The 11,154-nt window shown below is 47.5% G+C and overlaps 1 protein-coding gene across 2 annotated transcripts; it reads right to left on the bottom strand.

Annotated features, from left to right (window-relative positions):
- Window positions 1-224: 224 nt before the first annotated feature.
- LOC125437268 (vesicle-associated membrane protein 2-like) lies at window positions 225-8,470 on the bottom strand. Of its 2 annotated transcripts, none has more exons than XM_048504739.1 (5): window positions 8,365-8,470; window positions 3,987-4,119; window positions 3,728-3,886; window positions 3,563-3,614; window positions 225-3,124 (listed from the first exon to the last, which is right to left on the bottom strand). In XM_048504739.1, coding segments are annotated over exons 1-5 (363 nt in total). In that variant the 5' UTR covers window positions 8,367-8,470; the 3' UTR covers window positions 225-3,107. The 2 variants fall into 2 exon arrangements, with proteins under 2 accessions (XP_048360696.1, XP_048360695.1); XM_048504738.1 differs by having other exon boundaries at window positions 225-629.
- Between the last annotated feature and the right edge of the window lie 2,684 nt (window positions 8,471-11,154).

Genomic DNA, 11,154 nt, shown 5'->3' with positions numbered 1-11,154 from the left:
ATGGACAGGGAGTAGCTCTGTTGGAAATACCATTGGTGCCCTCAACCTTAGGCCTGGTGGAGGAAGGAGCATTGGATTTCAATTCATGCAAAGGAGGAAGCATTTGAAACACATTTGACCTACCATGTATACCCATTCCAAATTGTGCCATTTGTGTTCTTTCTGCTTCACCAACCTCAAGAAAAGCCATGCTTTCATTTGATACTCAAGCAGTAGAGGCATACTCAAGGGATACAGAAGTGTTTATCAGAAAAGCTCAGGATGGTTGTTTCCCAGGACCAGTGAAGCTTATACCTATAGTTGTGTGCAAGAGAGCAGGTGGGCCGATGAGCATACGCTTGCTTAGAAGGCAGAGTGCCTGAGAGCTAGACACATTTTGGCCCATGCATAAAGAGCAGCAGAGAATGGAAAAGAACACACCCAAGAGAACCAGCAAGAAACAACAGAGCTGGCAGAAGATACGATCTTTATCCAGGAGAGATTCAGGGGCCCATGTATTGAAAAAGACTGTTGATCCCATCTTCATCTGGCCTTGGAGCTGGCTAATGTCCATCCCTCCAGTGAGCTGAGAGAAAATGGCCACTTCAAATTGAAGACAGCAGCTTCATTCCCAGCTCTCTCTGTTGTCCCTTGAAGTGGGGAAAGACAGGAAACTGCAAGGTGGCGGAATCTAAGCAAACAAAATGCTGGCTCATGGCAGGAAATGTGCATGACTCTTTATGCGGCAGGGGAAAGCAGAGACCCTTCCCAGCACAGCCACCAGTGGTATCCTCTTTCCCTCTCGGTCCTGGTATGTTTCTCTTTCTCCTTTCAGACCCTACTTGGCTTCATGGCAAGAAGTTTGTGCATCCAGCTGACATTTTCTCAGGCTACATCACTTAGCTCCCTTTTCCTGCCACTCAGCACAGCATGGAATGATGTGAGCAGCCCTGGCAGAACTACGGTGGCTGAGCTCTCCTTGCTCCAGACTGCCAGCAACTCCCCCAGGGCAGCGTCCCTCCAGGACTCTTCCCAGGACATTCAATGACCAGTCTTCCCCACCCCAGCTCCATTCTTCCAAGCGCACAGCCACACGCACAACCACACCCATGCTCCTTTCAGCTGGAAGCATTGGGCTGGATCCAACTGGCTTTTCCACTGGCAACGGAGGGAGAGCAGATCATTTAAAAGTCTACGTTAGGGATTGTGGGATAAAAAGCACATTGAGCGGGGAGGAGGAATCAGGAGAGACGTAGCAGAAAGGCTGGTAGGATCCAACCCATAGACTTTTTCATAGCCGGGCATTGCATAGGTAAGTTCACGCATGCTCATCATTGAACATTTTCAGAGGATGACCCACTTGGGAGAGCAATATCAGACCCAATGGAGCTTTGATATCCTCTGATGGCAATCAGGGTGGATCTTGCAAGTCCACTGCACCAACTCTGGTACTTTCCCCCAGAGCTCAGAGTCCTTGCCTAATTCAGGTCCTTGCCTAAATCCCCTAGCACTGGGGGGAAATGCCACCATTCATTGAACAGACCCATGTGATCCAATGCACTTGGATGGAGATCATTCAAGAATCCAACTCCAAGGTGCATAACAAGTGCTTGCAAAATTGTCCCTGGAAAGGCGTTCTTGAAAACCCAACTCTCCCACCTCTAACACTGCCTTATTCTTACTAAAACCAAAGCAGACTCAGATATTATTTTCTGCCCAGGATTGTATCCTAAGTGAGAGGGGGAAAGGGGCCATCAATTTCTAGTTTAAATAGAAAAATAACCGGACTGAACAAGGTGCATTTATTTGGGGTGTCCCGGTCTGTGGATTAATCTTTCAGAGAGACTCGATTCTTGCACGGCCGAGAGAACATCTCCCATTCAAAGAAACACAGAATCAGCATTTGGTCATTTGCTGCTTCCTGTATTCAAGAAATCAAGAGATGGGTCATGTTCTTATCTCTTCTTGGGACCAGTCCTGGGAATGCAAATGCCACCTGAACCAGTTAATTCACAGTCTGTGAGCTAGTTCATGGCACAAAGGCAGATTAAAACAAGGAGAAGAGGCCCAGATCCAGATGCAACTACTCAGGTAGCAGCATCTGTCTTTGCTCATTTGTTATCTAAGATCTACCCACTGTAATACAACCAAGCCACACTACCGAAGGGGGAGAAAATCTCCAGACCTGGTCTATCCCACAAGATGGAAGAACAGGGATGGAATCTCAGACTTCCCAGAAAAGAACAGTAACTCCCACATATCCCAGTGATCAAGTGTCAATAAGCCTCTAGGAGCAGACAAGCTCCAAACTCTTCCCACTCTACACACCCACACACTTGTAGGACCAACTGTTGCCACACAAATAGAGAGGCAAGGCAGAATGGTTACGCAGAGGAGAAAAATCCAACTTGGCACCCAATCCACTTGCCACATCTCAGGGAGAAGTGAGACAGTGAGCCCCACCATCAGTGTGCTTTGGTCCAAGTGCCGTTGGACTCAGCGCCCTCCCAGAACCACCCTCTGAAGAAGATTCCCTCTAGTCATCAAGGAAGTCAGAAAAGCTATCCAAGTGTTAATGACTAAATGCCCTCGCTTTTCTCTTCCCTCTTCCTTTTGTGTGGCGTGTAACATATTGTAGATGTCCTTTGGAACTGTACACTACCTTGAACAGTAGCATGTCAATGGATCAAATTAATTATTTTACAGCACATAATACTGGAGTCTTCTTTAGGGGCCACTGCTGGGATCCCGATTCGTTGCTTCAGCTACACCACAGATGGAAGCTCTCTGCACCAGTGAAACCTTCTTCCAGTTCCCTTACAAAAGGAACAGACAGCAATGGCCTAGCTGGCCAACCAATCCCCCAGTTACTATCCTTAAAGGCATGGACCCGATGCCAGTGTCCCCACTATTAAATCCAACACATCAACCCAGCTGAACGGATCCTGCCAGGGGCTGCCGTAGCTGATGAAAAGGTGAAAAGGAAGTTGGGGGGAGAGTGTGGGTAAAGTCACCTGTGGAAGGAAAACCAGATGATCAAGCCAGAATGAAAGTATGTTACGTGGGGGGAGATGTGGATGAAGAATAGGAGGATGGGAAGATGCAGATGGAAGAACAAGGATGGAATCTCAGGTAAAAAAGTAGACTGCGGGTAGAAGCAACAAAGACAAGGAGAAAAACAAGAGGTTATGTTACCTCAGGTTTCCCTAACGTAAGAAAAGAGACCTCAGACAGAGCTCTCTCACTCTGCCAGATCTCTGTCTCTCACCCAGCAGGCTAAATACCCCAAACCCCCAAAGGTTTGCCCCAGTGGCATATTTGCCAGTGGCACTCTGTCCCTGTGTGCCACTGATCTGGTCAAAATAGGGCCCCCAAGTGACCAGGAAGATGGCAAGCCTTGTTGTCTTCTGGTGCCCTGGAACAGATGTCTCCGGGCGCCATTTCCCCCCGGTACGCCTCTGGTTTGCCTGTCCTTGCTTCAAGAAGATGGACAGATGTTCTCATAACTCACAGGTGGATGGTACTCTTTATCCAGACCCTGTGACTCAGGGACAAGGCGATCCTAATTCACCATGGTACTTACCTGCAATTGCAATGACCGCAATAGCACAGATCACTCCCAAAATAATCATCATCTGGAGAAGGGGGAAAATGTAGCACATTAGACAGTCACATCTACTAGTCCAGACCTTCCACAGAAAATAGAATTTCTAGCACAGTTCTAGGGAATATCCCTTTACAAGCTCACCTTCATGTTCTGGCACCAGTATTTCCTCGCAAGAGCAGTCGTACTGTTTTCAAACATCTTGGCACTCTCATGGAGAGAGTCCGCTTTGTCATCCAAGCTGCTTATCATGACATCTCGTTCGATGACTTTGGTCATGTTATCATGCAAAATGTCCACCACCTGAGAAGGAGGAAGAGGAGAGAGAGGGCCCACCTCATTGATCAGCAGAAAAACAGGCACAAGTCCATTCTAAGGAGGCCAGAGGACGTTACAGACTCACTTGGTTCACTTCTGCTTGAGCATGGTTCAAGCGGCGGTTACTGGTCAAATCTGGGGGTTGTTCAGGAGGGCCTCCGGAAGATTCTGTTGCTTCTGGTCCTGCTCCGAGATCAGATGGCTGATCTGGATCAGACCTATGAAGATAACAAGTCAAGTACAAAAAGAAAATTTGGATATCTGTTACCAACAATTGGCCCTCACAAGTTGTGCAGATGTGAGCAACGAAGCAGACCCCATTCATAATAAACACTCCAGGGAGTTTCAGTCATTTCCCCTAGTTTTCTTATGAATTTATACCACGTTGCCTTGGCACAAAATCAATTTGAAAAGAGACAAAAAAGGCCATTAAAATATCTATCTATCTATCTATCTATCTATCTATCTATCTATCTATCTATCTATCTATCTATCTATCTATCTATCTATCTATCAATATGCCACCTCAAGCCCGGAAGGGAGGGGTAGCATATTAAATCCAATAAATAATAATCAAATAAGTTGTATATTACTACTCAGCTCAAAATTTCCTAACAGTGAATGGGGCTGAAGTTGCCCTGGATATTGTGCGATCCATATGCCAGCATCTGTGCCACTCCAACACATGCCAGCTGAGTGACCTTGGGCTAGTCACAGCTCTTTGGAGCTCTCTCAGCCTCACCCTCTTCAAGTTCACAGGGTGTTTGTTGGGGGTGGGGAAGGAGATTGTAAGTCCCTTTGAGTCTCCTTACAGGAGAGAAAGGAAGGGTATAAATCCAAACTCTTCTTGTTGTTGTAGTGTGCAAAGCAGTGCTGACGTTGGCACAGAGGCACTTGGGCTGGCACAGGAGAACCATCCAGAAGTGTGCCCCCATGCCACCGCTTCTGCACTGCTGAGGCCTTTGCCGGCAAGGAGGGGGTGTTCTCAAGGGGGACAACTTTAGACAGCTTCCAGATTTGGCCTAGGAACGGCAACTTTTTGCAGTGCAGACTTACGCAACCAAAGTGTGGCTCAAGTCATTCCTCACAAAAGGCTTCTGCGATAGAGAAAAGGATTTTCTCCTTCTTCCCCAGTGCTTATGCCACCAATAGCCTCTACCCTCCCCCCTAGCCACTGCTCTAGAGGCCCCCCCCCCTTTGGATTGGGCTGTAAGTGTTTCCCTATCAGGTTTCTTCAGGGAAATTTGTAACGTAATAGGAAAATACAGAACTGAGTTATCATAATTCTGTAGCAATGGTTATTTAGTCAAATTTATGTATATAAATCATTCTATTAAACATTAGAATTGTAAATTGTACAGTATAATGTTAGGAGACAAAAATAAGGCTGCACCAGGAGGCAAGCGAAGACAAAGAAGAATAAAGTACAAAGTTGAGAGTGGTTGTGGTGGATTTTCTGGGCTTTGTGGCCATGGTCTGGTAGATCTTGTTCGTAAGGTTTCACCTGCATCTGTGGCTGCCATCTTCAGAGGTGTATCTTCACTGGACACAGTGTGTAATAGATTTCCCTCTGTGATACACCTCTGAAGATGCCAGTCACAGATGCAGGCGAAACGTTTGGAACAAGATTCACCAGACCACGGCCACACAGCCCGGAAAACCCACCACAACCAGTTGAATCCGGCTGTGAAAGCCTTCGTCAATACATACAAAGTTGGGTGTTTATTTAGCTCTTCTAGATCCCAACATATTTTGCAATTTGCTTCACCAACAAATCTAATATAAAATCATAAGTTCAAAGAAAATGTGTAACATTATTCCTTTAGTGGCCACACTTTGCAGCTGTTGTTTATTAATCTGCAAGTGACAAAAACCAAGTTGTTCAGCCCAGTTCTCTGTGAGTTCTGTCACAAAAGTGCTACCAGAATTATTTCTGCTGCAAATATTTTGGCTAAAACAGGGAGAGAACTTTCTTTCGCTTTCTATCTTGCATTAAAAGTGGGATGATGCCCCCCCCCCAGACAACTATATACTGTTTCTATACTGTAGCTGTAAGTTACACCTCAAGAAGTTTGCTTTTTAAGAAATCCAAAATAGTACCTGGCCTGATCCACCGACCTACAGAGGTGAGGGAAGTTTCCAGCGAGAAAAAGCCAGTGGAGGAAACAAGAGTCCTTTCCCACTCCACACACACACCCACACTTCTCCACCTTGACAAAACAAAGCTGAAGCCCCATTTGTGAGGAACAGAGAGTTCAAAATAATTTTTGGCATCCCAACCAAGTAAGATGGCTAGATTTGAGTAGCAGACTGTGCCTCTGGGTTGAGCCGCCCTGAGCCCACCTTCCCTGCGACTGGTGGCTGTTGACTGGGACCCAGTCAGGGCCAATTGGCCAGGTGCAGGAGGGCATTTCTCAGTGGTGGGATCCAAAAATTTTAGTAACAGGTTCCCATGGTGGTGGGATTCAAACAGTGGCGTAGCACCAATGGGGCTGGGCGGGGCACGACGAGGGTGTGGCTGGGCATTCCAGGGGCGGGGCATTAATAATTTCTCTGTTACTGTAAAAAACTCTTGCTGTAAAAAAAAAAGTTCCTAATTTCCAGCTGGTATCTTTCTGTCCATAATTTAAACTCATTAAAGCAAGTCCTATTGTCTACTGCCAACAGAAACAACTACTTCTCCTCTAATTGACTGCCTGTCAAATACTTAATACTTTCAAATACTTAATTTTGTTTCTAGAAATCAAAAGAAGGATACTTTCCTTAAACAAGGAACTTTACCATATTTCTAAAACATGTTTTAAAACAGCCCAACAGGGAGAATTATCCCATTTTCTACCTTCGCTAACCAGCCACATAGGAAACAACAGGACTTTATGATTTTTGGACCTAATGGAATTTCTAATGGAAAAGCAGACCCAATTAGTAACCCCCTCTCAGCACACACAAATAATTAGTAACCCACTCTCGGGAACTGGTGAGAACCTGCTGGATCCCACCTCTGGCATTTCTGTCCACCGGACTGTGCCCCTGCACGATGGTTGAACCTGTCATAAGTCTACTAGCTGTGGATTGGGAAATTCCTGCAGATTTAGAGGTGGAGCTTTAGGGTAAGTGTGGTTTGGGGATGGAAGGGAGCTCTGCAGTAAATAAGCCACTACTGATAATTAGCTTTACGGATTTATTTACAATGTTAACTGGTACAATTGGTGGTTTATTTGTTTTTGGGGTTTTTTCATAATTCCTGTATCACACCTTGGTGAGTGCTTTGGCTTGATCACCCAATTGGAGGTTGGCAACCTTCCCTGGCTGCCATCCTCTCGAGCTGCCCCCTAGCGAAAAAGGCGGGGTTTAGTTCGGAAGAGACCTGCTTAGGATCGCGCTGCCTCCCGCCCACCCCCAGCCAGCGCCCTGCGGGTCTCCTTCTGCATGCCTCTAGCCCTCACTGCGCGTTCCTCCGCCCCCAGCGCCATCCGTCTGCGCAGCCGCAGAGCCAAGCGCCTGAAGGCTCATTCCCCATAGCGTTTTCTCCTTTCGGTTTGGCCACCGACCAAGGAGCGCGTGTTTTAGAGCGCACCGACCAAGGAGAGCCGACCAGCCCTCGGAGAGAATAAGAGACCCGGTCTGGACTCAGACAAGGCTCTTTATCGAGTCATTCCTCCCTCCTTTCCTCCAAAGAGCCCAGGACAGCAGCCTACACGAGTCTCTTCCTCCAGTGCCACACCAACCCTGTGAAGTAGGCCTGGCAGAGAGATTGCGACTGGCCTAAGGGTTACCTGGTGTTGTCAGCTCCAAGTCGAGAAATATCTAGGGATTTGGGGGAGGAGCCTGGAGATGCTGGAGTTTGGAAAGGGATCTCAGCAGAGTTTAATGCTACAGAAGCAACCGTCCGAGCAGCCGTTCTCTCCCAGGGGAACTGATGTCTGCCGTCTGGAGATGGAGATCTTCAGGCTCCCCCTGGAGATTGGCTACCCTGGGGCCACCCCATGAATTTTGTGACAAGATCTGAAACTAGCTCTCCAGTCCTTTCCCTTTTTCTCCCAAGCTCTCCCTCCATTTTGCCTCCTAACAATCTTATGAGGTAGGTTAGGGGGAGAGAGACCATCGGCCCAAGGTCACAGTGGAGATTTGAGCCCACCACCAAGCTCAGAGCATTCTTCGGTCAAGCTCCAGGGATGCCTGTGCGTATGTGTGTAGTGAATAAGCTTTCTCCCTCTTCACAGAGCTAACGTTCCAGCAAGAACCCCCCCCCCTCGCTTAGCACCTGTTGTCATTCTCTAAATGCAACAGATGAGCCCCACTGCATGGATGTAAAGGAAGCTGACAGGTCTCAGAGGATCTACTGAAGCTGGGTAGGAGATACCAGGTAGGTGGACCTGTCAGGGGAAAAACTATTGCAACGTATCACTCAGTGGGCACCACAGTCTGGGGAGGGGGCAGGAGTCAGACCCTCCTGTACTCACATGGCTGCTCTTGGTTCAGTCTCTGGAGATGGCTCGGCTTTGCGCTGGAACTTGCTGCAGACTGATACCTCCCAGAGGGGAGCGAGGGACCAAGCCTCAGAGGAATATGCCGTTGCCACACCTTCACAGCAATGACATCATCCAAAGCCCTTCCAGCCGCCTTGCTCCCCAGCCACGCCCAGTGAGTCACTCATCAGCACAGGACAGGCATCTGGCTCTGGCCCATGCCTGCGACATCTTCCCCCTTTCTGCTGTACCCAGCTATCAACTGGTGGGGGCACAACAGCTCTTTCCTTCCTATTCTATTAGCTCTCTGTCACACACACACACACACACAAATACACTTGCCAAAGGATTGGTCACTCCTTTGGAAATATGCCAATCTGCACATATCTCTTTGGAAGATCCTAATGTGATGATTCCTGTGGCAATGGATCTCAGGATCCAGTATTTACTCAAATGCACAACTTGGGTCTTGTCATCAAAAGACAAGAGGGAGATTGTCTTAGATGTGCATAAAAGTTGCAGTTATGCTCAATAATTAAAAGAAAGCTTTTTGTGTATAATTTTTGGGGGGGTCTTACATTTAGGGCCATCAAGTAACGAGGGTACTAATCAGTGCTAAAGAAAGATCTGTTTCCACGGGGTCACACTTGAAGCTGGCTTGTACCGAATCAGACCACTGGTCTGTCAAAGACAGTTTTGTCTGCTCAGGTGATGCCAAATATTGAATCAGAGACCTTCTCCAGGCAAAGCAGGTGCTCTAACACTGAGCCACAGCCCCACCCTAGAAGTATCAGTCTGCCTGCTGTTGGAAAATGGCTGATGAACCACATGGTCATTTGGTCTGCCTTCTTTGCTTCCCCCAACTATAAAAACACAGGAGGAGCCATGCTGGATTGGAATAGTGCCCTCTTTCCAATGAGGACCAGCCAGGTGCCCCAGATAAGCCACAGGTAGCATCTACTGTCAACCGGCTTCCCCCACTGACTGCTTCCCAGCTTGATTGTGACAGGCATTCCAAATCTGGACTTAGTATCGCAGTTAATAGCCCCCATAATAGATTTCTCCTCCCGTTCTGTCCAACCTCCTTTTAAAGCCTTCCAACTCCTTAAGCAAAGCTGTTAGTTACAGAATGTTCTGGAGACCAGATTTATTAATTCATAGGGCTACCAGAAGTTGGAAGCAATTCAGACAGCACATGACACAAGCAGCTCTTTGGCCATCACGCAAAATCTCGTGGCAGAGCGTTCCACAGATCAGCTGCCTGCTGGATGAAGCAGAACTTTTGTCCATTTCAGATTTGCTGCCTTTCAGTTTCATAAGGTAATTCTTCTAGTAGTATGAGAAAGGGAGGAAACTTTGTATTCTCCCTGTATGTGTGGAGGGCCGTCAAGTCACAGCCGACTTATGGCAACCATAAGTTGGGTTTTTGAGGTGAGAGACTTAAAGAGGTGGTTTGCTATTGCCTTCCTCTGCACAGTGTCCCTCATATGCCTTGGTGGTCTCCCATCCAAATACCTACCAGGGCCAACCCTGCTTACTTTTCAAGATCTAACAAGGACAGGCTAGCCCCAGTCACCCAGGTCAGGATGTATATTTTCCATTCCACATCCAATTTTGTATACCCCCTTTTATGTCAGCCCTTAGCAGCTTTGAATTGGGCTGTCCTCAAAAGCCCTTCTCTCATCAGGAAGGCATTCTAACTGCATTACCATTTTGGTTATCCTTCCTCCAGCTCTTACCTATGTGATGCAGCTTGCACTGGTGTCTTGTGCCATGTAACTTGTCAAAAAAAATTGCTAGCTGGCCTCTGCACTAGATAATTGTAGATGGACAGGAATAAGCAGAGGGAAGCCAGTCTTTCTGCCTGTGCTTATGAGGCCACACAGCTGAGACTAAGACAGTAGCCCCAACCGCAGGGGGATGGCTGGTCTGTTTGCAGGTGATCTGCAGTGGCAGGTGATCTGCAACTCTGTGGAGGCTACCAGCCTAGTCCAAACCAAGCATCCCAAGCCAAGATGGCTTCCAGAACTGCAGGGGCCACTTGGCCTGATTTGCTCCTGCATTTGTGCACCCCCACACAGCAGCGAAATGACCCTTTTGCAGTCCAAAAAGGCACACTGCCAGCATGCCATCCCCTCCAACCAGGCTACATTCATAGCTACCGTGCAGGGAATGTGCAGGTCTTAACACAATGACCTTTCATATTTACTCTTGAGACCTTTACACGAGATTCCAGGAAGCTTTGGAGTCAGCTCTTATCAATATGTTCATGACACTCACATCAGCAGTTCCCTAAGGCTCCAGATGATTAACAGAGTGAATAAACCAAAACAGAATCCAGACTAAGAGGCAGGGTTGGTTGGGAAAGGAGATGTTCTGGAGGCAGTAGGTCCACTTGACTCAGACAGGGTCCAATCCCATTTGAAAGAACAGTGACTAGTTTATGCTCACCCAGCAGGCTTCATGAGTAGGAGCAGGGAAACAAGATCAATTCACCAGTCTGCCACTCATGTGGAGGAGTGGGGAATCAAATACAGTTCTCCAGATCAGAGGCTATCTGCTCTTAACCACTACACTATGCTGGCTCTTAGGCATTTGGAACCATTTCTGACAAGCCAGCATCTATGGAGGGCACTTGGTTAAGTGCCACTGGTTCTGGCAAGCTGTGGTGTGTGTCTCCACTTCAGCTGACAACTTCAAACCTTACCTGGTCTATGTACTGATTTCAGAAGCTGCTTCAAGCACCATTAGAAGTAGGGTAGCTTTAAACAGAAGATATCCCAA

This window comes from Sphaerodactylus townsendi, linkage group LG07, assembly GCF_021028975.2.
Source record: "Sphaerodactylus townsendi isolate TG3544 linkage group LG07, MPM_Stown_v2.3, whole genome shotgun sequence".
Taxonomy (NCBI): domain Eukaryota; kingdom Metazoa; phylum Chordata; class Lepidosauria; order Squamata; family Sphaerodactylidae; genus Sphaerodactylus; species Sphaerodactylus townsendi.
This window is presented reverse-complemented; position numbering and strand designations above follow the sequence as displayed.

Coding starts and splice junctions, on each gene's coding strand:
- LOC125437268 (XM_048504738.1), bottom strand. Junction 3,887..3,986: donor CTCAAGCAGAAGTGAACCAA/GTGAGTCTGTAA, acceptor CCTCCTTCTCAG/GTGGTGGACATTTTGCATGA. Junction 3,615..3,727: donor ACTGGTGCCAGAACATGAAG/GTGAGCTTGTAA, acceptor CCCCTTCTCCAG/ATGATGATTATTTTGGGAGT.